At 41.5% G+C, this 26,710-nt stretch overlaps 1 protein-coding gene across 1 annotated transcript in view; it reads right to left on the bottom strand.

Moving 5' to 3' along the window:
• DOCK4 (dedicator of cytokinesis 4) overlaps positions 1 to 26,710 on the bottom strand; it is a 312,634-nt gene that overhangs the window by 148,867 nt on the left and 137,057 nt on the right. Inside the window, exons 16-21 of the mRNA XM_006882693.1 lie at positions 16,605 to 16,761; positions 7,863 to 7,960; positions 7,647 to 7,730; positions 7,345 to 7,445; positions 5,002 to 5,083; positions 3,460 to 3,630 (exon numbers count right to left, since the gene is read on the bottom strand). Coding sequence (XP_006882755.1) covers positions 3,460 to 3,630; positions 5,002 to 5,083; positions 7,345 to 7,445; positions 7,647 to 7,730; positions 7,863 to 7,960; positions 16,605 to 16,761 — 693 coding nt within the window. The remainder of the gene's footprint in view (positions 1 to 3,459; positions 3,631 to 5,001; positions 5,084 to 7,344; positions 7,446 to 7,646; positions 7,731 to 7,862; positions 7,961 to 16,604; positions 16,762 to 26,710) is intronic.

Consider the following 26,710-nt stretch of genomic DNA (forward strand, 5'->3'; position numbering starts at 1 on the left):
TATTTAAAACATAGGAATATTAGTAAAAATCCAGGGACAAAGATCTTGTGACGATGGTGGAAAGACACTGTATAGCTTACTGAAGGGAAAAAAAAAGTAAACTTTCGTTTTGACCTTACTGGGAGTAAAGACAACTGGGAAAGACTGAGCCAGGATTCACTCTTCTCTAATATGATCTCACGTTCATTTAACTGATGAGATTTTCAAAGTCTTTGTTTCCCAACAAGGCCACAATCACCGCTACCAGAGATAAAGAAAGGTGTCTTGGTGGTATAATGGTTAAAGAATTTGGCTGTTAACCAAAATGTTGGTGGTTTGAACCCTAAGTTTCTTTCAATGGATAAAGTTAAGGTAGTATACTGCATTGAAACAGCTGAGAGAGGGACATTAGTGGTCTACACAGAATGAACAACTTACATCACGTGAACTTGGGTTGAGGGAAGACTGAGAAAGATGCGATAAGTAATGTATACTGCATTGAAACAGATGAGAACGAAAACTGTTCTAAAGCAATATATGATTAGATATTATTGTCACGACAGGAGTCCAGAACGAAGGCTGCATAGTAGAGAGTGGACTTGGGTGGAGGGATTGTATAACAATGAAAGAATTTTTCTTTTACTTTTCAAAGAGAAGAATGGACTGGAGGGGAGGAGTGGGCAGGGAGAAAAGTTCAAGAATGAATGAATGGAAATCCAAAATCTCTGTAAATTTTCATTAAAATTAATAATAATTTTAAAAAAGGAAAAAAATGTTCAGTCTTAGAAACCTTATGGTGGTAGGCCTCTCCTGTCAAAGGGTCAATTCCATAAGTTGGAACTGACTCAGTAACGGTGACTCTATGGTGGTTAGGAGTCCATATAACTGTTAGGGGACATAAGTCAATCGATAACGCATTTCCAAGATACAGAGGCATCTGTGACAAACTATGACTTAGGACCTATAGTTGCAATTATGGTCCTCAAGTCAAAAGTGACTCACAGCTGACTCTCCAGTGGGTTTGCAGAGACTGCAAATTGCCTGGGAGAAGTCTGCTTATTTTTCTCCAGTGGAACAGCTGGTGGATTCGAGCTACCTTGCCTTTGGACTGACAGCACAACTCCTTACCCACGGGGCTACCACAGCTCCCTTAGGGACCTAGAAGTACATATCTTGGGGTATCAACTAGCACTGCGGTGACAACTTTTGGTCCTAATGTGAGTAAACGTTATAAAGAAAAATCTCAAAATGAAAACTCAAAGTGTAAAGGACTCTCAAAGTGTGACTTTCTGAGGACTCTGGTTAGTCGCTTGGAGGATTCTCAGACATCCACTGCTGGAAATACTGTTCGTTTAGCCTGTAATTTGAAATTGAGGTTTCTGGCAAGATGACAAACTGTGTCATTGACCTAAGAATGGGTCAAAACATGATCAGAACTTAAATTGTATCTTTGCACAGAGAGAAGCTTTATCTTCACAAGAATAGGAATAGAATTGGCAACACAGAAAGAAATCAAATAATACCCCTCAAAGTAAAAAAACAACATAACCTCCAAAAACAATTAAAAAATAGTCTAAGCCATCAGAAAAGGCGCAGTGCTATTACGGGTGGAGTTGGGACATTTCTGGTATTTTGTTATTCCACAGTACTCCTGCCAAGTGTCACATGGCACCAAAATATAATGATACTCTTTGGTATCTAGTTTTGTCCCTCTATATCTCACTTAAATGTTCTACTTTTCAAGGATGACATGTCCCCAGGGGATGGTAGCCAAGAGGTCACTTCTCTTTCTGACAGGTTTTGCAGCATGCCATTAGAATTAAAAGCATATGAAAAGGATTAAGAAAGTGCAGGGGGAAAAAAATATTTCAAATTATCTTTGCAGACGTGTTCCTGTGCGGTGCCTCCCAGTAACAGAATGTGGCAGCAGCTGCTCAGCACTAGCCACATAAAAGTCCCAGGACGATTAGGGTCAAGTTACGTAAAACAAAATAACATGCAATTTCGCTGAGTCCGATATTATGAGGGGGAATTTGCCAGATTAAAATACAGCACCAAGCTTAGAGGAAACAACCACAACAGCCTGGCTCCAGTGAACTTCCTTCCAGAGCTGATGGTGATGCGTGTCCATTCATCAGTATACACATTGGAGAGTGCAAAACCAGTACCTTCTCCACAAAGACAAGAGGGCAGTCTGAGAAGTGGCAACCCACTTGTGTTCTGCAGGGATGCCGAAGTGGTACAGCTGTGAAGTCTACTGAAGAGATGGCTTGCCACAATGACTGTACCAACGGGCTGGAGCATATCAGATAGAGGAATGTTCAGATATGTTGTTCATAGGGTCATGGTCAACTCAACAGCATCTAACACCACCACCACCACTCAACACTGGACGGAGCTCCGGCAGTGCAGTGGGTAGGAAGCTGCGGGGCTAACTCAAAGGCAGAACCTCTTCAATGGTGCTGCATTTACCAGCTGCTCCTTGAAAGAAAGATGGGCAACAGCCTCCTGTGTGATTTATAGCCTCTGAAAACCCATGACTTGATTCTGACTGCACAGCAATGTTGTTGTTAGGTACCGCTGAGTCGTAGACAATTCATAGCGACCTGTGAATGTAAGACCTGAACACTTGGATAACTTCTATCCTTTCTCCAGGTTCACAGGGTTTCTGGAGGCAAGCTATTTCAGATGCTTCCAAGCTTGTTTTAATTGGGGAGCTCCACCAAACACTGTCTACCATGGGTGACCATTATCACATCTGACACATCAGTGTTCACTGCACAGCAATGAGTATTTTTTTTTTAAAGACAACATTGGTTAGGGAAGAACTATAATCGGGGGTGCAGAGCTTCTTTGGTAGTCTGGGTGTCTACGGTTTATCATTCGGATGTCTTTCCTAGCCTTTGATCAACTCTTTATTTTGTGCTGAAGTAATTATTGTTTTAAGGAGAGAGGATGAAGATAGGAGACAAATTCCAGCCTACTAAAGGCTCACGAGACCTCATTGCTGAGTATTTTCTCTTGTGGAATGCTTGCGTGCCTGGGACACAGCATCCTTCTGCATCCAGCCCAGCCCACTGCTCACCATTCTCCACCAGCCTGCGTCACCCACAGTCACCATCCAGCTGTGCCACAACTGACAGTCTACAGGATCCTGGCCCAGCACCCGCCAGTTTCTGCATAATCAGCCTGCATACCTATATTCAACAGGTCTGACTCTCTGAGAGACCTTTAAGCAAACCACCAAACCCACGGGACACAGAGATGCTGGGGAAGTGAACAAAGGAGGAGATGTTGAGGCCAGAAATCATGGATATATACAGTAGGACAAGCACTTGGGACAATATTAACTCAACACTACTGATCTTAGCAGGATGAATTCTAAAAACAGCAGAAAACATTCAATTTTGCTGCTAGGTCAAAATAAGTCAACTGTTCCCCAATGTCGCTTCTTTTCAACAGAAGCAATGAAGTGATTACCTGTGACTGAGACAACGCTCCTGATCCTTTGCTCTCTTGGGAAAGAAAGAAGCGGACGGACATAAGGAGCTCCTGAATGCAGCAGCGGAATTCCTCCTCATTTTGTCCCCCAGTGGCAAGGGAAAAGAGCCTTCGAGATTGAACGATATACTTAAAAATATATTCTTGAGCCTTAAAACAAAATGTTTAAAGAGTTAGCTTAAAAGGAGACCAGGAATATTCCTTTAACAATGACATGGCCAAAAATTTACGGTACAGTATCAAACTTTTAAATTACTGACTTAAACAAACACTGAGGTCCTGACAGATTTTCTTTCTAACCTTCTTTACGTGATGAAAATACATGTAGTCTTTCTCTAAGGCCTACCCACACATGGCTATCGAGTTAATCTCAACTCACAGCAACACCACAGGGCAGGGTGGAAGTGTCCCTTAGGGTTCCCTACGCCATAAATCTTTATGAAAAGAGCCTAAGACATCTTCTTCCCTGTGGAGGGGCTACTGAGCTTGAACTGACAATCATTCGATTAGAAGCCAGATTCTTTAACCACTGTGCTACCAGGACTCATGGGAGAGTAAATATAGGGCCTTTAAAAAAAAGCAATCTAATCAGCGGGGGTTCTTAAACATCTAGTCAGTAATGAGATGAGTACTAGTTTTTAAAAAGAGGATTCTGCTTTCCTCCTCTTTCTATCTAGTCTTTAACTTTAAACCAGCACAAACCAACATATTTATAATTAACCACTTTTTTTTTATAAAATGAACAGGGGATCCAATTTTATCTGATCACTACTAGAACAGTATTCAACAAGAGCGTCAAAGGACCACCACAGCGGCTACTGGGCATGCAAATTAGCTTATTTCCTATTGAACATATTTGCAAATAAGGCACTAACTTCTTCACTTACAGTTGAGCCAACTGGGACCCCAAGGTGGGGCACTGTCATTAGGCTCCTCAAGACCTCAAGCCGGTTTATCACAATCACCGTGTGACACTTAGCTGTGGTTGCTATGAATCATCAGGCGCTGCCCCATACCTGAGCCTCCAGCAGGTTTTCAGAGGCCGTAAGTCACGCGGAAGATTATCCATTTTTTTTTTCTCCTGCAGAGCTGCTGGTAGATTCAAACTGCATGCCTTTTGGATTTGGTAACACAGCTCCTTACCACTAGGCCACCAGAGCTCCCTTAAAGCCATCTTCGTTTCTCTCTACACTTAAGTGAAATAATTCTCAAATAGTCTCTGTCAGGGTAGCAGAAGCAAGAGCCAGAGACTTTTTAAGTGTCACTGACTATTTGTTGTTTCTCAGAAACCCTTCCTCCCGCAACCCTAGGTGTCACTCTAAGGGTTCTGGGCCAACAAACCTGGTAAAGCCCTTTTCTAATTCCACCAGCTTGGAGCAGCCACAAACATGAAGACACTTGAATCAGAATGTCCACAATATATCACCACCAATTACTGTCCGTGTAGAAGAAACCAATTAGTTTGCACAGAGCAAAAAGCTTTGTTTGATTAAGTTTTTCATTTCAACAGGCGGCTATTACCTTCAGCACCTCCTGGATGTGCTCCTGCCGTTCTGCTTCTGTGATCCTGTCCACGTACCACTTGAGCACTTTGATGAGGTCTCTACAATACAGGAGAAAGGTATAGAACTGATCTGAATCTCACTCTCAATTAAATCCCAACAAATAAGACACTCTGTCACACAAAGGCCCCTTCTTACCTACTAGGCCACCAGGGCTCTTTACGTTAGAAGGGCATTTTTCAGAAGGAAAGAAAGAAAATCAATATAAATTTAAGGAGATCAAGAATGGAATTAAAACAAAAGCAAAACCTAACTCTCAAGGTTGAAGTCTCTCTACCTCTAACCTTGAGCAGCCTTTGGTTTCTAGGAAACAGTTCACACAGCAATTTCTAAAAGCGCTCCTCTCTTCTCTCAGTCAGGAAGAATCACAGGCCACATGCCAGTAGGTGGACGCTGCTGGGAGAGCTCTTTCAAGGCTATTAGTGAATTTGTGATCATCCACGGCCAGCAAAGATTCCACAGGACTTATCTGTCTTCCCAGGATTGATTCTCCTGCTTTCCTGGCACATCTGCGGGGCTAGAAATCACACTCTTGCTCTCCAGGTTCTCAGGAGATGCAATGCCTTTCTCCAACATTGATTGCGGCAGTCTTCTCTGACTCACAGCGATCCAGGATTTCTAGGCAGGTGGCTGAGATGCTTCTCTGGATTCAAACTGCTGTCCTTCAGGTTAATAACCACATACCATCAGGACTGTCCACCCCCTCATAAACCGAAGTCCTGAGCTGTTGAGTTGCTTATGATTCACAAGGACCCAATACGGTAGAGTTGTTGCTGTTGTTGTTGTGTACTGTTGAGTCAGTACCAACTCATAATTGACCTTCTGGCGGTTTTCAGAAGCAGTAAATCACACAAGAGGAAACCATCCATCTTTCTCCTGTGGATCATTTGGAGGATTTGAACCATGTTCCTTTGCACTGACCATGCAACTTAGCCACTGGAGCTCCCTCTCAGGCACAACAGCCTGCCTTATAGGGTTTCCAAGGCTGTAGACTTTGCAGAAGCAGAGTGACTGCCACAGCCTGCTTTGGAGACCCCTTACCCTGGGCCCAAAATGTTAGGCTGAGCAGTAGAGCTGAGCCAACATTTCAAAGTCATTCTGACTATTCTAGTTCATATTTGGTGCAAAATTATGTTGACAGAGGGTCAAATCTTGAGCAAATAATTCTATGCATTTATGTTTTGGAAGCATCAAACGAACATGGATGATCAACAATACCAAGGTAACAGGCCCAGATGCTTATCAGTTAAAGTACCATCCTTCTTCCACCACGCCTCAGGTAGAAAACAGAGCAAAGCGCTGGCTCTATGCTCTTTTTACTTCTGGGAATAAACAACCGTGCAAGTACATGCCCACAGGTGTTTAATGTCAAAGCTAAAAGCAAGGGCAAAACAGCAAAGACAGTGTTGGACTGTCTACAGTCTATAGATGCAGACTATAGGGCACATTTCAAAGATGCATTAAAGCCGTATATACAGAAGGGGAAGATGTTATGCAAATGACATGAAGCTCTTGCCTCAGGCATTTATCAACTAGGCTGCTGGGAGGCAGGAACCAGCATATCATTATCCATCCATTCGCTTTTAGCCTTGCACACATAATCTACCCTGGCAGAAACAGAGGAGTAGTTAAAAAGAATAGCTGTTAACCTAAAGGTTGGCAGTTCAAATCCACCAGAGGTAATTAGGAAGGTAGGTCTGTCTCCAAAGATTAAAGCTTTGAAAGCCTTGGGGAGCAGTTTTGCTCAGCGCACAGGGGGCTGCCATGAGTGGGATCAAATCCACAGCAGCTAAGAACAAGTCTAAAGATTAGCAAGTAGATGCTAAGAGCTGAACTGTTCATTTGAGGACACAGTCTTGCCATAATTAGTGCCTGGAATGCAAGAGGCACTCAGTTCTGGGGAATAAATGGATGAGTGTTAAAACAGCATGGATGCCTTTCTTCATTAAAACCACTGTTATCAAGGAGTCTGATGAATAAATGGGACTCCTGTACGCTCCATCCGGAACACACAGACAGTTCAGACTAAAGGCTAACAGGTGAAACAGAGACAAGAATAGCTGCCGGAACAACTTGGAGAGGCTTTTCTTCCTCTTAGTTTTTGTTCTTCTCTTAATCAAAATAAGTCCTACCCATTAAAAAAGAGTGGCCGAGGGGAGAAGAAACTGTCTCAAGAGACACTTTAGTTGTTGCGCTTCATTTCTTGCTACACTCCCTTAAAAATTTTCTTATATAACAGGTTCTGCTTAGAAAAGCTTCAAAGGAGCTGCTTCTAAACCAATTACAAGATAAAGGGCCTTACCTGTATGCAAGTGCTCCGGCAAAATGGCTCTCGATGTAAGTGTCCATTACAGGCTTAAAATGATGAAATTTGCTATCCTGTAGCAAATTTATTATGTGAACCTACAAAGAAAATCGAGCTTTTGAGAAATGATGCCAATCAAGATTTTTTCTGTTATTTTTAAATGAACTGTGACGCTACAAAGTTCATATGCCTGAAATATCCTTTTAAAAGTCATGATAAGAAAAAAAATTAATAAAAAGAAATAGTCATGGTGGAGGGACAAGACAGCTAAAATGTCATTCAAGTGAATTTAAACTCACCAAGGAGTCAAACACTTTGGATCCATATTTTTGGGAATTTTCATCTAAAATTCCAAATAAGGTATCCAGTGTATCTTGAAGGAACTGTTCCAATAAAGAAAAAAAAATTAATGAGTAAATGAATTATTATATGTGCTCTTCCCTTAACAGTCCCCCCCCCCCCAAAGTTCTTTCCTCTATGCATCTCCAAGACAGGAGCAATGAAGTAGCAAATACCTTTACGATCTCAGAGCCATCAATTTCTTTTAATTTAGACAGACAGCCTGTGATCTTGTCTGGGTGGGTTCTCCACTTCAAAAGATCAAGCATATCACCTTTCCAAACAGAAAACGATCATTAGTTTCTTTAATAGAAAACAGTTCCACACACAAAGCATTACACAGGCAAAAGGGAACTTGAAAACATGTCTCCGCCACGTTCCTTGTCACTCCAGTTCAGGCAACTACACAATATAAATGTTGTTGAATACTGTGAGTCAGAACTAAGTCACAGCTGCCCATCCATCTGACCCTCCAGTTGAACTATACGGGAGGAGATTGACCATCTTTCTCCAATAGAGTAGCTGATGGAGTCGAACCAATGGCCTTTGGGATTGCAGTGCAAAACAATATGAATAGCCTTTGACTATGGTAATGATTTCATCCTTCCTTATGCTGTCGATTTACCAAATCCTACTTATCCTTGAGGGTGCCCTTGTGTCTTCTTGGGTAAGGAATTGTATTGCTAACCCCAAAGTACATGGTTTGAATTTACTGGCTGTCTCTTGGGAGAAACACGGGCAATCTCCTCTGTGATTAATAGTCTCTGAAAACCTGCTGGAGGGGGAGCTATGAGTCAGTTTCAACTAGATGGCAAACAACAACTTAACCTTTGGAGGCCCGAGAAAATGCAAAGTTTTTCTTTTCCCCTATTGATTTGCTTACAAAGTTTCTATACATTGTGTTTCGCACCCTTTTCCACTCACACTGTATTTCATACAATTATTATCATGTACTATATTTAATAAAAATGAATCACCATTGGACTTTGCCCATCATTACCCTGTCTTTTCGCCCAGATCCTTCCCATTCATTCTACCCCCTCCCACTACTCACCAAACTGTGCCACCCTTTGGTTTCACCGCTACCCATCCTCACCTCTCCCCACCTTGAGTTTCCATTCATGTTTTACTAGTTCTTCTTCTATCTTTACACTAATGGCCTTATGCAGTATTTTGTCCTTATGAGACTGTGTGAGTGCACCCAGCATGATGCTCTCCAGCCTCTCCTGAGTTACACAATATTTTTTTGAAGAATGCAAAGTTTTAACTAATTCAGCTGCTAATCAAAAGGCTGATGACAGAATTCACTCAGAGGCTCTTTGGAAGAAAGGTCTCGTGGCATGTTTCTGAGAAAAGTCAGCTGCTGAAAACCTTCTGCAGCACCGGAGTCACCATGAGTTGAAATGGACTTGACTTGAAATGGCACGTGGATTTGGTTACTCATCCTTACATTCTCAGGTTAGATGTTGTTTTCCCAGGAACCTTCCCTGAAATTTCTAGAATGAGCTTATAAACCCTAGTGGTGCAACTTAATTTAAGCACTTAACTAAAAAGACTTTTGTTAGAACACAGCCAGTGCTTCTGCAAAGACTTGATGATCTGCTTCCATAGATAATACTTCAAACATGAAAACTCTATGGGACAGGTCTACAGTCATATGTGGTTACTATGGTCCAGGACTGACACACAACAACACACATCACAGTGGCACTTAAGTCACTGTTACAGTTGTTTATCTGACTATGTGTTCAACTAACCTGTAAGCTTCAAGAAGGAAAAAGGATGTTGAACTTGCTTTTGGGATCTCTCCAGCACCAAGAAGACAGCAAGTATTTAGAGGGCAGTTGATAAAAATTTATTGAAGAATTTTCTATCTCTTCTTAGATTGTCAGTTTAAAAGCTACGATAGCCTGATCCATGTCATGGTATTTTTGGTTGCTTCATATACATGTGAAAGTTGTACAATGAATAAAGAAAACTGAAGAAAAAAATGATGTTGAGAAAGAGTATTGGATGTATGATGGACTACCAAGAGAATAAACCAATCTCTCCAGGAGGAAGTACATCCAAAGTTTTTCCTAGAGGCAAGGATGGAGACACTTCATCTCACATACTCTGGACACGTGGTTAGGAGTGGTCAGTCTCTGCAAAAGGACACCAAGTTTGGAAAGGTAGAAGGTCAGTGAAAGTGGGGAAGACCCTCAAAGACATGGACTGACATCGGGACTGCAATTACGGGTAGTGGAGATGGTTAGGACGGCACAGGACAGATTTACTGGACACATGGTCACTATAAGTAGATGAGATGGCACTGAATAAGAAGATCCCAGGAGAACAGTTACCTTTGGTTCATTCACATATGAATGAACTTTGGTTTTGCTCACTTCGGCAGCACATATACTAAAATTGGAAGGATACAGAGATTAGCATGGCCCCTGCACAAGGATGACATGCAAATGTGTGAATGAACTTGATTTCTTTTATATCTTAAAAAACTCTCTCCTACATTTAGTACCTGGAGTCTCCTTGACCATCTAACCAAAGCATTACAGCAGCAGAAGGTCCTTGAACAATGTTGATAAACCCAGTGAATTTCCAGAATCATCTAGTGGGTCCTTGGATGTAAAAGTGCCAATTCCTGGGCTTCACAGGCTAGTCTTCCCTCCTGGAATCTAGGCAAGTTGTAGGTGCAGTTATATCATTTCCTCCCCTTCCTAACATGACCAGGTGCAGGACCCAAGTCCTGAAAAATCCTGTGAGAATGTCTCCATCCGCTGAGGAAATCCATTCTCTTCTCATCTTTTCTGGAAAGAAGCTGGAAAGGCTCCTGAGGACAGTGCCCTGCTTTGTCTCCATAAGGAATGGGAAGTAGGTGATGCCGGAGGTCACAGCAGGCAGTAAAGTGCTGATGAGGCTGTTGTGAGGGAAGTGGAAAGGAAGGAACCTGGGAGGGGCTGGTCTGCTCAAGGTTCTGTGGGGCTGAGTGATCAGACTCTTCCAGAGAGAGACTGTGAGTGATTTTTCCAGAACGGTAAGTGAAAAAGTCACTTGAAAGTACTTGTTTCAGCAGAAACCCCAATGAGACCTTTCCAAAGACAGAAAGGTCAACGGTGGGGTGGAGGGAGAACATCAAGGAAATAGCTGGAAAAGAGAATATGATGTCATGAATTTAGAAACAAGAAAAGAATGTAAGAATCTCAAGATGAAAAAGCAGCAACTTCTGTCACAGCCAGAACTGAGAAGAATTCAAAACAAGCCACAAAGGACTGCACAGTAAGAAATCTAGCAGGAAACAGGGATGTTTTTCCTCAACAAACAGGAACAATGTGATGAGGATGGCAATCCAGAATTAGAAAAACAAAGGCAAAACCAGAGATTTACCAGGTTTTCAGAACAATAATAACGAAATCCAGAAAAGGAGTTTCATATTTCCATCTACCTCAGCTATCCCGGGGATTGATTGAAATCCTTCTTGAAAAATGGTTTGTTATATTTAGAATAGGAGCGATTTCCACAGAGACCTGTGGCTGCAGAGGCGGGACTCTATTATTCTCTGGGCCTGTTGGCTTCCTCCCTCCCACCTGCTTCCACTTCTGCATCCAGCATCAGGTCGCCTCCCTCCCCAGCACCGTGTTTAATTCCGCAGGGCATTCTCCCTGCCATTCACTCGGCATTTCTCACTCCACCTCCACGCCAGTGCTCACTCCTCCATGCTTTTCCTTCTCTTTGGGGTGAGCAGCTCAAGGGGCGGTTGTGGGACTGCCTGCTGTGAGAGGAGGAAGGCAGTGGCCCCCAATAGTATCCCCCAGCAGCAGGAAGAAATTAGGACTAGGACAGTCATGGGCAGAACCAGACCAGATTACAGCAGTCCAGGTGATTGGATCAGAGGCTGCTCAGTTTAGCTACAAAAAGTAACTTCTTCAGCATGGAGCAAATGAGTAAAAGAGGACAGCAAATACTGTGTCCAAAGTACTCAGCACTAAGTGAAAACTGCCACCTCGCAGGGGAGTCAGGAGAGGAAGACTCCGGATGAGATGGACTGACACCGTGAAGTAGCAATGGGTCAGCTGAGTCAGGTACAGTGAAGTTGGCTCAGGACAGGGCAAGATTCTGAGCCATTATTCACAGGACTGCTGTGAGTCATAGTTGACAGCATACAACAAAAACAGGTTCCTGTTTTAACTGTTGGAAGCTATGTTAGTTGTGACTAGGAGCTAATGGCCTACCACTGAAAACAGAAAATTACATTTCCTTCAACAAGCAGTTATTGAAGCAAACAAACCAGTGTCTTCTCATGACAACTCTGTGTTACAGAGACGTGAGATCCTGAGGGTTTTCTCTCGGCCCTAATGGTTACAGAAGCAGATTGCCAAGGCTTTCTCCTGGAGCACTGCAGAGAAGGTCCAAACAGCCAATCTTGGCCTGAGTTGTTCTTAGGTGCAGTGGAGCGGTCAATAACTCACAGTGATCTTACAAACAACACATCTGAAATCCTGCCCATCCTGCATCGTCCTCGCTGCCTCCACTATGCACAAGCTCACTGTCAGTCACTGGGCCAAAGCATCTGGTTGAAGTTTTACTCTTTTGCTGCCCCTCTGCTTTTACCAGAATGATGTGTTTTTCCGAAGACAGGCTGACAACATGCCCAAAGGAAGAGAGACAACATCTCCGCGTCCTTGCCTCTAAGGAATGACCTGGTTACATTTTCTCCAAGACAAATTTATTCTTTTGAAAGTCAATGCGATAGTCAGTATTCTTCTTCAATACCACAATTTGAAGAATTGATTTTCCTTCAGTTTTCCTTGGTCATTGTCCAACTTTTACATGCATATGAAGCAACTGAAAATGTTCGGGGCAGGTGTGTTTTAGATTTAAATTTGTCTTCTTGTTCTTTAAAGAGGTCCTTGACAGCAGATTTTCTCAATGCAACATACCTTTGGATTTCTTGAGTCCTGCCTCCATGCATGTTCTTAAGAAACCATTTAGCCAAGATAGTAGTCAGGAAGAAACCATTGGCATTATCCAGGAATCCAAGCACTTGCTAAGTGTCTAGTTTTATGGGAATATAATAAAAGTATAGTTGTTGTTGTTATGTGCCATCAAGTCACTTGCAACTCATAGCAACCCTATGTACAATAGCCCTAATCTCTGCTCTGTCCAGTGCCAATCTCACTGTCTCCAACACATCTACCCCCATTACCCCAGTTAATCAATCCACTTCATAGAGGGTCGTCCTCTCCTGCGCTGTCCCTCTACCCTCCCAAGCATGACATCCTTCTCCAAGTTCTGGTCCCTCCCTGCAACATGTCCAAATTATTTCAGACGAAGCTTCAGAATCCTTGCCTCCAAGGAGCAGCCTGGTTTAACTCTCTCCAAGATAAACCTGTTCCTTTTCTTAGCAGTCCATGGTATATTCAATACTCTTCTCCAACACCATAGCTGAAAGGCATCAATTCTCCTTCTATCTTCCCTAGTCATTGTACAATTCTCTGACACATAGCAAGTGATTGCAAAGACCATGGCCTAAATCAGGCACATCTTAAGTCTCCAGAGTGACACCACTGCTCTTCAGTACTTTGGAGAGGTCCCTAACAGCAGACTTTCCCATTGCAATACGTCTTTCAATTTCCTAGCTGCTGGTGCCAAGAGTGCTGACTGTGGAACCAAGCCAACTAAAGCTGTGAACAATCTCATTCTCTTCACCATCCATCCTGATGCTGTCAATTGGCCCAGTGGTGAGAATCTTTGTCTTCTTGATATTGAGCCTCAATCAATATTGAAGGCTGCAGTCCTTGACCCTCTGCAGCAAGCGCTTCAGGTCCTCCTCAGTTTCAGCAAGCAATGCAGATTGTTGATGAATCTTCCACCAATCCTGATGCCACACTTCTCCTTATACAGCCCAGCCTCTCAGATAGAGAATATAATTATTAATAGTAAGAATAATAAAAGACTATGAAAAAGTGGCATGACCACTACTTTCAAGAAGTTTAGATGCTCTACTTATCTAAAAACAATTCACAGATGCTAAAGAGAGCACTGTGGTCATGAATGGCTAGCCACAGAGATGCTGGAGAAGAGGAGGAAGCCAGAGGCATGTGCTGTGGGGATCGTGGGACACAACGCTGCCCCAGGAAACACACCCTAGGGATCACATCATTTACTAACTGCTTCGTTATAGCTGCAACAGGGTCTGTGTACTTTCCAGGAAAAGGGGAAAAAATAGAAAGATATAGCAATTTAACACCAATTTGGAGCTGGGGGTGCTTCAACAGACAGATGTGTGTCTGGCATGTAAATTTCAGAAAGATCAAATAACTTCCTTTTTTCTTCCCATCCCATCTCTTGTTCATTTCCTGGCTCATTTTGAGAAGTTTTACACTGACAAGGTTAATCAAATAAAAATGAAAATGTAGCACTTATCAGTCTAAAGATGAGCCAGGCATTGCAATGAATTTTGATCCCATCTTCCACATAGTGAGGTACTTAATATGATTTTATGGATACTTTAATTTCCCCCATGTACCTGAAAAGGTTCTTTGCTTTTACAAAGTTGCAATATCTAATTATCAAGGTCTGGCTCACTCTGTTCAACGTTAACAATTCTATTTAATATCATATACTCCAGAACGAGAATAACCTCGGAATGCAGGGACAGAAATCTTGAGGGTAGATAATCTACTGTTAGCTTTAACCCGTATATAAGGAAGAATAGTGCCCTTTACCATGTAAGTTATCAGCATCCCAATTCCTGCAAGTTATGAGTGTGTTACTTTACATGACAAAAGGGGGCTGTAAATACAGGATGAAATTAAATATTTTAAGATACAAAGAGAGATTATTCACATGGTCCAAATTAATCGTTCAAGTCCTTAAAAGATGAGAATGGGTCTGAGCCAGTGAGATTTGAAGATGTTATACTGCTGGCTTTGATAGAGAAAGGAGAGCCGAGGAATATAGGCAGTTAAGCTTCATCTCATTTCCTTTGGACATATTGTTAGGAGGGGCTGTTCCTTGGAGAATAACCTCATGCTTGGAAATGTGCAGAGTCAGAGAAGAGAAGAAGCCCCTCATTGGGACAGACTGGCACAGTGACTGCAGCAATGGGCTTTCCAGAGATGATAATGAGGGCACGGACAGGATGGGGTTCGGATCCATTTATCACTGGATTGCTATGAGTTGTACTTGACCTGATGACACATAACAACAACAACAACTAGCAGTCAAATACATAAGAAATGGAGCCTTCCCTTGAGCCTTCGGAAGCGATGAGCCCTGCCAATGCCTTGATTTTTGCCCAGTAAGGCCTTTCTAGGCTTCCGATTTTAGAACTTGAAGTAAATAACAGGTATTTTAAGCCTCTAGATCAATGGCAATTAGAACAGAAAACTAATACAATGTGAAAGAGACGGAAAAAAGCCAGTTGCTATAGACTCAATTCTGACTCCTGGAGATTTTGGGGTGTTACTGTGCTTCCAATGACAAAGAGTTTCCAATGGACTGTGTCCCACAGAGTTTACAATGACTGGAGGATTTTGCTGGTAGAGCACTAGTTCTTTCTCCTGGGGTGCCTCTGAGTAGACTTGAACTACCAACCTTTCCATTAGCAGCTGAGGATATTATATGTTTGTACCATTCACAGGCTCCAAGAAGTTAACACACGCTGAGAACAGTCTATACTAGAAGCATGCAGTTCAATGCTCTGTAACGGACTTACAATCTAAGCCACATAGAATAAATAAAATTATAATAGAGAGGTCAAGGGGGCGGGGGAAGGTTCCTTTTATTCCCTTCAAAGCTTTTAAGAGAGTACACTGGCCCCACATCAGACACCTAAAGTATGGTGAATGCTTTCCAATCCTTCACAGTTATCCAAATGGAGACTGGAGACTTTAGCAATTAATCACTGATTACGAATAAATTCTGACATGGTGACATACCTTGTTGACTTAGTAACAGCTATTTTCAATCAGATTTACTAAAACGAAATTACACAGTTGAGTTTTTAAAAAATATTCCTCAAAAAAGAATTCCAAAAGAAAATATATTAAACTAAGAGACCCATGAAGGAAAAAGTTTCTCAAAATCCTCAATCAACACTGCTACACCGATACGGAAATGAAGGATTTCAGAGGAGTGAGGACGGTAATGCCCCATGTTGGTTCCTCTTTGGTGCCACATTTTAACAGAAGCAGCGCTGTGAAGGTGGTCCTAGGACTGAAGGAAGAACAGACGCCATGCACCACGGCTAGGCACAGAGGCAGTTTATGAGATACAATACCTCTTTATGAAGGGACTCTCCTCCAGATCATGAAACTTGACTTTCTTAATACAGCAAACAACACGCTAGCCAGAAATCTTAGCTGGCAACCACAATGCACTTGAAAATGTATAATTTACTTCCTTCATTACAGATAATGTTTTCATAACAATTTACACAGAGAAGAGCTTGCTTTATTAATCATAACTTGCAAAACAATCACTGACATAAAAAGTAATGCTAGAACAGAAAGGCAATATCCATCTAATTAAACAAAAAAAAAATCCGAACAAACCCAACCCGGCCTTTATTCTAAAGCCTGCAATTAGCACTGTTTATAGAGCTATAAAACGAGAGACAGAGGGAGCGGCATGCATTGTTTTCTCTTTTAAAAGCAGCTGGGTTTTGATAGTTAATATGAAGAGCTGTGTATGACATTTAACCACGGCTCCAGTTCAAATCCTTGTGAAGTTACATGCACTCAACAGATCATTGCTGGCTCAACTGCCATTCGATTGGAAATTAAAGACAGAAGAATGATTGATTTTTCTAGCGTGAGGCTTTTAAATATAATTGTGGTGTTTCCTGACTACGCCTACCACAGCTCACAGGAATACTTAGAAGCACAAAGGTTCTCAAGTCAAACAGCTTGCCATGTTACCGTTTTGCGTGAGTTTGGTGGAACAAAGGAAAGACGTTATCCAGAAGGACTCCTTCGTGGCCTTCATGGCTTGATGGTTATTCCCAAGGAGAATGCCCTTAGAAAAGGGAAGTTTGAGGTAGCGCGTGGTATCTTGAAGGTTTGTGTTTTCTTCACACTGTTCACAATATCAGAAAACAAAAGGGAGGAGAAGAGACTTCATAAGAATTATGGAGCATCATTTTCATTTCTAGTGTTTCTGAACTTGGAAACATTCCAAACAGCATTACAAGTAGAATTTGCCTTTTAAGTAAAATGAGGGGGGGGGAAATTGTGACAGGAACTAAGCATGGATTTTAGAATCAGGCTACCTTGGGTTTGAACTCCAGCTCTGCCACTTCCCCATCTGAGTGACTGACTGGTGTGTTTAACAACTTGGGATTTTCATTGCTCAACTCAAAAAGGTCACTTGTGTCACTGGAAACAGAGGGCATACAGTTCTGAACACAATGGTTGATATATTGGAAATTCTTAAGAGATTCTATATGCAGTGATCATTGGATTAAAATGTCTTTTCTCCCCAGTAACACATCTCTGAAAGGTCCTTATTTTGAAAACTGGAAATTACAAGGATGAATGTTTTCACAGCCATCTAATAATTCTAACATATGAAGAAATCATTTTTTCACAGCTATAGTCCAGCTAACAACAGCAATTATACGTGGGAAACAGAGTTCCATACTCCAAATATAATTGTCTCTTTAGTAAATAATTAGCACAGTATAGATCAGTCACAAAAGGACACATATTGTATGAACCAGTATTATAGAAAGCTAAGAAAAAGTTTAGGCACAGAAACATTCTTTCATAGTTTTCAGCGATGGGATGGGGAAAGCTATAAATACATAATCAACATCTATTAAGCTAGGTGAACAGAAAGAGAATGCACAATAGAGGATGATCAGTATAACCTCACTGAAGGGAGGGAAGACATAGGAAGGTACATAGGAAATACAGTCAACACAAGTAAACACAAATACATACATGATCTTCTCTTGTAATAACATTAAACATTAAGTTATGAGTGAATATTTAGGCAGATGAACATATATGGACAGAATAATAGGGTTATAATAGGGTTATACCTGTGACCATACGTAAGTCTGGCAGACAATACTTTTGCATTCCTATCAGTGTGTATCCTTATAGATAGCAGAGCCAACAGGGGCCATGGTTATGTGAACTATGAACCTTAACCAAATAGCCTGAGGGACTGAATCACTGGTCTTGGGTCTCAGGAGCACAGGGCATCAAGGTAAACTGGTAAACAGCTCACCATGGCAGTGTCCCACACCCTACTTGGAGGAGTAGCAACTGGAATCTTGAAAGTTTCTGAGTGGCCATCCAAAGCACAACCATTGGCCTTAGTTTGTCTGGACCAAAGTAAAAGAAACGAATGCAAAGATGCATAGAAACAATTAGTTCAAAGGACATAAGGAGCTTGTTAGCCTCAATCTCAATGATTCTGAGAGCAGAATTAGGTGGAAGCAAAGGGGGGGGGAAGGAGGCACAATCATAGGGTTGCACAATTTGATGAGCAGAGGGAGGGGTGGGTTAAGGTAATGGGAAAGATCTGGTGTGAAAAACAATGTATATGAATTTTATAAGTGAACCAGTATAAAATAAAAAGCTTATAATAAAAGAAAAACTAAGTAAGTGGTGCTGCCTACCAAAGCTGCTCACTCTGAAAGGGTAGAAGATCTGGACAGAGTGGGTAAATAATGAAGAACTAAATGTAAAAACATAAAAAGGGTCGGCCTTGTTGGTGTGGTAGAGACTGGCAGAGTCCCTGAGCCAGCGGCCCTCAGTCAGCCTCTGAGTCTGGTAACTCCTGTGGTTCAACTTTCATGCAAACAGTAGACAAGTCTATAAGGTGAATGCTACAAGCACTGACTCACTCAAAAGTCAACAGCACGAGATAAAGAGGGCAGAATCTGTCCAGGGATGAAGCTCAGAAAGCAGGAAAAGAGAACAGAAGGATGAATAGAAATGAGAACTGTAGGGATGAATAAGGAAGAGTATGGCTACATTACAGGAATTGCAGTTAATGCCCTAACCCAAAATGTGCATGGTAGGTTGACTGGAAAATGAATTTGTTCTGTAAATAAACTTACACTCAAAAGGAAATGAAGAGATATCACAACAACAACAATTTAAAAAGGTGACAGTGCTAGAACCATCAAAAGAATTGCTTCTGAGGGAAAGGACTTCTATATGATGTCAATGCAGCAACATACAGATTACTTTTTAGTGGCAAAAGGACAAATGCCGGGCAAGGTAAGGAAACATCATCATCTGTAAAGCATTCTCACTGAAGATGTTGAATAAGCTGTCTACAGATTCAAGTGAACCATACAGGAAACAGAAGTGATAGAAGAACGTGCTAAATTACACTCTGGGCAAGAAACTACAAAAATCCAGAAACTTGCTTAGCAGGAAGTTGACTTGGCCTCTTCAATTCAGTGTTGTGAAAAACTGGACTGCTTTACATTAAATAACACTTGAGAGATAAAGAGTCAGATACAACATACAGCCCTGGAATGCACGGTGGTTTAGGCAAACCTACTGAGAAAGAAAGTTTGAGAAATTTTTATATAGACTAAGCTTTAAATTAGATAAAAATTATTGAGCAAAAAATATCATTAATCTCTTTGCTGTTATGAACAATGCAGCAATAAACAATGATATGCATACAAAAAATATCATTTTTGAAGAAGTAGATTAGAAATCAATATATCAATATCATTTGGGAAAAACAAAACCTATATAGAAAAATCTCTAGAGTATATACATAGAACAGTTGACAACTAATATTTTGCGGTTTTTAAATTTTAGTTTCTTCTGTATGTTTTCAACTTTAAAAAAAATATTATGGAAATGGCACAGAGCTGACCGTCCAGCAAGTTTTCAGAGGCAGTAAATCTCACTGGAGGAGACTGCCCATCCTTCTCCTGTGGAGCTGCTGGTAAACTAGAAACATGTGCCTTTGGGAGTGCAGATCAGCGTCTTACCACTAGGCCATTTAATAGTGCTTATAATATATAACATTTTCTAGTATACAAATTCCATAAATCTTAAAACAGATGTGAAACTGGTATAGCTTATATTTTGATCATAAATCCTAAATCACATAACACAAGTTACACCTTTAAATTAACTATTGTCCAAGGATTGAATTGTCTACTATTGTCTTGGATTGAATTGTGTCCCCTTAAGTGTATATTAGGAATATATAAGTGTATATAAGGAGGATAGAAGGAGAATTGATGCCTTTTGAGCTGTGGTGCTGGAGAACAGTATTGAGGGTACCATGGACTGCTAGGAAAACAAACAGATTCATCCTGGAAAGGGCCAAACAAGACAGCTCCGTGGACGCAAGGATTCTAAGGCTCCGTCTGACACACTTTGGACATGTTGCAAGGAGGGACAGGTCCTTGGAGAGGGACATCATGCTTGGTAGGGTGGAGGGACAGTGCAGAAGGAGAATGCCCCCTATGAGGTGGATTGATTCAGTGGTTGGGGTAATCAGGATGGGTGTGTCGAAGAAGGTGCGATTGGCAAAGGACAGAACAGAGTTTAGGGCTGTTGTACATAGGGTCACTAGGAGTCACAAGCGACTTGACGGCACATAACAACAAGAACAACAACAAGTGTATATTAAGGGAACTCTGGTGGCTTAGTGGTAAGCAACTATGCTGCCAACTTAAATATACATGGTTCAAATTCACCAGCTGCTTTGCAGGAGAAAGATGGTAATCTCCTGTGTGATTTACTGCCTCTGAAAACCTACTGGAGGGTCAGCTAAGAGTCCGTTCGACTCCACCATCTACAACAATGAATATATTTATACATTGAGGAAGCTAAGTGATGAATTAATTCCCTGATCTGGATAAACCAAACAGGTGTAAGAGGATTAAAGATTGAATGTGCTCCATCTTTAACCTCGTCATATCTAATCTGATGTAAGTTGATCTCCTACTCCCACTACTGTTGTTATACATATTTTCAATCATTTCCTAGGCATCTGAGAGTTGGACAATGAATAAGGATGTCAGAAGAACTGATTCTTTTGAATTGTTGTGTGGGGAAGAATACTGATGACCCTTATGGACTGCCAAGAAAACACATATATCTTAGAGAAAGTGCAGTCACAGTGAGTGCTCCTTAGAGGCAAAGATGACAAAGCTTTGTCTCACATACTTTGGGCATGTTGCTAGGAGAGGCTATTCCTTGGAGAGGGACATCATGCTTGTTAAGGTGGTGGGGTTAGTGAAAGAGAGGAATATCCTCAACCAGATGGACTGACACAAGGACCACTGCAATGGGCTTGAACATGTCAGAAATGAGGAGGATGGCACAGGACAGGTTAGATCATAGTTCAGATTTGTTGTTCATAGGGTCACTATTAGTCACACTTGACTCAATGGCACGTTAACAACAATGACCACCACCACCTTCAACTCATAGCTGACTCACAGCTGATCCTCCAGTGGGTTTTCAGAGGCAGTAATTGCAGGGTGTGGGGGTGGGGGGAACCTGCCCACCTTTCCCCACTGGAGCAGCTGGTGAATTCAAATAGGCCTTCAAGTTGGCAGTGCAATTCCTCACCACAGAGCCATGATAGCTCCCTACAGCAACCCTCACTAACAGTGAATTCTTTTGGTTGTTTGTATCTCAGCAGGGACAAAAGGGGAGGAACGTGAGCTCAGAGGGAGAATCCTTAATAATGACTAAAATTGTTTCCAGAGATGTTGCTGCTGTTAGGTGCCATGGAGTTGCCTGTGACCCATAACAACCTTATGCACAACAGCTCTGAACCCTGCCCTATCCTGAACCAGTCTCACTGTCTCCGACACACCTACCCTCATTGCCTCAGTTACTGTGTCAATCCATCTCATCTGGAGTCTTCCTCTTCTACACTGTCCCTCTACCCTGCCAAGATGATGTCCTTCTCGAAGGACTGATCCCTCCTGGCCACATGCCCAAAGTATGTGAGACAGAGCTTCAAAATCCTTGTCTTGAAGGATAAACTTGGTTTCACCCTCTCCAAGGAAAGACTTGTTTGTTTTCTTGGTGGTTTGTGGTATGTTCAGTACTCTTCTCCGGCATCACAGCTCAAAGACATCAAGATCATGGCCTGGACCAGGCACACCTTAGTCCCTAGACTGACATCATTACTTTTTAGCACTTTGGAGGGGTCTCTGACAGCAGACTTCCCCAGGGCAATTCATCTTTTGCTTTCCTGACTGTTGGTGCCAAGAAGGTTGACTGTGGAGTCAAATAAGCTGAAATTGTTACAAACTTCAGGCTCTTCTCCATCTATCATGGTGCTACCAATAGACTCAGTGATTAGAATCTTGTTTTCTTGTGCTGAGCTTCAATCCATACTGAATACTACAGTCCTTGATCTTCTGCAGCAAGTGCTTAATGTCCTCCTCAGTTTTGGCAAGCAAGGCTGTGTCATCTGTTCCAATCCTGATGTCACATTCCTTCTCATAAAGCCCAGGCTCCTGAATGATCTGTTCTACATATAGATTGAAAAGGCTGGAGGACAGGATGCATTCCTGATGCACTTCTGTCCCAATTTTGAACCACACAATGTTTCCTTACTCTGTTTTGAAGGCAGCTTCCTAGTCCAAGTATAAGTTTTGCATGAGTACAATCAAGTGTTCTGAGAGTCCCATTCTCCTCTAGGTTAGCCGTAATTTGTTGTGATCAGCACAATCAAACGCCTTTCACAGTCAATGAAACACAGACAGACTTTCCTCTGATATTCTCTGCTTTCAGCCAACAGCCTCTTTTAAACACAGCTTGTACTTCTGGTAGTTCTCTGTCAATGTACTAGTACAATATTCTAATCATGTTTGGATAATCTTCAGCACGATCTTGCTTGCTTGCGATATGAATGACACTGTTAGATATTTCCATACTCGTTTGGGTCACTTTTTTTTTTAACTGAGTGTGTCTTTTTTGAATGGTGGCCTCTGCACAACAAAGTTCCTAACAGCAGAGAAGGCCAGAACACCTGGAGGTCTCCAGGGAGCGCTGGGTCTGCAGAAACGAAAAAGAACAAGGACTTTCCTCCACAACTGAAAAGACAGCTTTCACTCAGAGCTGGAATCCTGGACTTGCAGCTTCCTAAACTGTGAGATAATACATTTATTCTCTCATACTCATAGTATAGTATTCTATAACGAAGACAGCTAATACCCCAGAAGAGCTGAAGCATAAACTCTTTGGCATTCTAGAATAGTTTGTATCACTTTAAAAATATTTTAAAATTTTAGTAATAAATCTTTAAGAATGATCCCTCTACCAAATTCAGAGTAGAGATCAGACTATTATAAGCTATTCTCATCAGCACACCTGCCCAGTAATAGTGCTACCAACATAAGCACAGTATACAACTCTATCATTCTCTTCTAATGTTATAGCCTTGAAAGTGTTCTTGTATTACTGTGCGATATTTCATGCAGACAGCAGAGAGCATAAAACACACATATATGGTTCGAAGAATAATTTCAAAGCGAGTACTTTAAATGTTTTCATCTGAAAGATCTTAGGCACATGATATTCTAAAAGCCTGGATCATTGCCCATTCTCTTTGTCACTTCCTTGTTCCTTCCATCAAGGGAGAAGCCAGAGCAAGGCATAATTTGAATTTAAACACCTCAAATGAATCCTATCCCCTTCCTGGATCTGATCTATGGGATTAGATATATGGTCTGATCTCTCATCCGAATCACACTGTGCTCTACACATTCAATCACCATTTTCCATTGTAATTAGAGTCTCCTGTCATCTCAGACATACTAACTGTCCAGATCTAGTTCCTCCTCTGGCCCCTCAGGGTTCTAGACTCTGCTGTGATGTGCTTAGAAATTCTGCCCCCATACAAATGTTTTGTAATTCCCTTGGCTCCCAAATAATTGGCCAGGCTTGAGCACCTCGCAGCCTCTGGGAACTTCTGCTTGATATGATCATCTTGCTCAAATGGTTGCCACTGCACAGATCAGTTCCCTGATGGAAGAAGTGCTAACAGTGTTGTGTCCTATTAATAAAACAGTTGGATGCCTTCTCTTAGGCTAGTCACTGTGGCCAAATCAATTTCATCAACCCTAACTCCTTCTACTTCTCTCGCAGCCCAGGAAGCCAAAGTCTCAGTACCTGAGGCTAACTTCTTATTTTTTGTTGTTGGTATGTGCCTTTGAGTCAGAAATGGCACATAGTTGACCCTCCAGCAGGTTTTGAGAGGCAGCAAATCACATGGGAGGAAACTGTCCACTCTTTTCCCAAAAAGCAGCTGATGAATTGGAACACTTGTCTTTGGGTTGGCAGTTCGGCCTCTTTACCATGAGGCCACCACTATCTATCTCACTTATTGATAATATACAAAGCAGTCATTAATCTAAACGTTGTCCTGAACACAAAAAGCTCTTCTTAAGACATGGTGCATGAACGTATATGACGGAGGACAACAGAGAGGGAAGAAAGGAAGAAGAGGGGAGAGGAAGGCGAGAGAGAGTAAGAGATTCAGAATGAGAATAAATGACTTCTCTTCATCAATTTACAAAAAGTTATTTTTGCTCATTAGGAGTCAAAAGAGATAGGTATGGATCAGAATTGGAGGTTCATATCTACTTTTGAAGAAAATAAGTGACCCCGAGAAATTGCACAGAAACTCTCATAGTATACTTTGTAGTATATCAATATCATAGTATACCGGGGTTTTTTTTAGGTTTTTACCATGCATCTGTAACATATCATAAAACTCTGGAGATTTTTAATGTGATCCAATAAGCTATTATTATACTAGCTGTCAGGTGCTATTAGGACTTCACATATTTTTTTAAAATATAATTTTATTTAGTGATTTTAACGAATATTTAGAGATGTCAGATTTACATACATTCATTCATTGTTGCACATTTTACCCCCTTGACCTCCCTATCCCCTGTCCCCAGTTCACTTTTTCAGAAAAAAAAATCATTCATTGGTGCACAATTACCTACATCTCCACCACCCTGCCCCCAGTCCTCTTTGCAATTATACATCTCTTATTCTGGGCTGTTGTGGTATGCTAATGCCTCATCATATATTCATTTTAGATAGTTCTTTCTTTCATCTGTTTCAATATAATGGTCATTATCTACCCACTCTCATCTTATTCTATTCCCAAGACCCCATGTCAGTCATAACAGTGATGCTATACAGTATTTGTCCTTTTGTGACTGAGATATTTCACTCAGTATGACGTGCTCCAGGGTCCCCCACATTGTGTAATGTTTTACAAGTTCACTGTTTTTCAGTGCTGTGTAGTATTCCACTGTATGAATATACCATAGCTATATCCATTCATTTATTGATGGACACTTGGGTTGCTATTATAAATTACATATATTCTTTTATCTGCAAAGTATCCCTACTAGACAGGATACTGATTGGAAAAGAATGTGCTATTTTGTGCAGTATCACAATATTAATTAGTGTTAGAATCAGTATTTGAACCAATGTTGTGCTCCATTTCCCATGACTGCTGTTTTGACCCAAATTGTAAGTTTTCATAAAATATTATAAAACTAAAAACTAATGATGTTAAGTCAGAACTAACTTATAGCTGACCCTCCAGTGGATTTTTAGAGGCTGTAAATCTTAAGAGAGGAATTTCCCTTCTTTCTCTCATGGAGTCAGTGGTGGATTCAACCAATCTGCCTTTGGATTGGCAGAGCAGCTCCTGAATGGCTAGACTACCAGAGTTCTCTCTAGCAGAGTGTCGATACAGTAAGTACAAAATACACTGATTAATAAATAGAACAGCCCTGGTGGCATAGTGGTAAGAAACTGTGCTGCAATCACAGAGACACGTGGTTTGAATCCGTTGGCTGCTCCGCAAGAGAAGGATAAGTAATCTCCTCCTGGGTGATTAACTGCTTCTGAAAACCTGTCAGAGGGTCAGCTATGAGTCAGTTCCTACTCGACAGTACACAACAGAAAGACCAAGAAAAGTTCATAAAAAAAAAAAAAGATGATTATGTTTATGGGAGATACTCCAAGGAGAGAGTTCAGAATACTCTGTGCAGATGAAATCATTTCAGGTACAATGAGCCTATGAGTCACGCAATGGAACAGCTAATCTATAGTCTGGAACTGCACAGGGAGCATGAGGGATCAAGTGGCCTGCTGTGGAGGATGGGCAGGTAGAACCAGACTGAGCTTGGCCCAGGGATTTGCGAACAAAACAAATAACCCAGAGATCATTCATTCCTTTCATGAGGCAAAATCTGCAGAAGAGTAATGAGGTGCAAGGACAATGAAGAACAGAAACGATATTCAGGATAAGTATCAGTGAGCACTGAAGTCAAAACAGGGTAACCAGCTTTGACCACAAAATGCAGATTTTATTAGTAAAAGCCAGGAAGTGGTGAAGAGTCAGCGGTAAACCCTCAGACATTCTTCAGTCAGGTATAAAAGGGACTGTGCTTTTTTTTTTTAAGTGTGATTCTCAACTAGCAAATGGGCTGAGGGAAACAAATGGGAACGAATAACGTCCTTCAAACCCCAGGTGAAGATCTAAGAGTCCAATAAGCTGTAGAAATGAAGTTGGAAACATGTGGTTTGGCACTGCCTGGGCTTCAACTGGAAATACCAAGTAGAGCAGAGCTCTGGGTACGTGTTTGCCTGCAAATCTCAGCTACCAGGCATGAATGTGCTGCTCTGACATGTGGTTTTGGCACCACTGTAAAGTCCATTTACACCCCAAACCTGGTTACTGTGGATCACTTACAGGTTGAGGAACACCTGAAAATAAGTTGAGACTTTGGTATAATGTAGATTTCCCCCCTTTCATTAAGCTCAGTACAAAGCACAAAGCAAGGCAATACGGATTCAAGAATAAGAGACACTATGTTCATTAATTTTGGAAGCAAGAGTGGCATCCACTTCCTAAACAACATGCCTCTGAAGACTCTGTGAACTTTGAGAAATGACGATAGTTATAGAAAGGCTTCAGGCCTTTTGTTCATGGGGTTGCTATGAGTCATGCCCGACTCAGCAGCAATCACAACAAC

The sequence above is a fragment of the Elephantulus edwardii genome, unplaced genomic scaffold (genome assembly GCF_000299155.1).
Source record: "Elephantulus edwardii isolate Elephantulus edwardi_28Jun2011 unplaced genomic scaffold, EleEdw1.0 scaffold00022, whole genome shotgun sequence".
Lineage (NCBI taxonomy): Eukaryota > Metazoa > Chordata > Mammalia > Macroscelidea > Macroscelididae > Elephantulus > Elephantulus edwardii.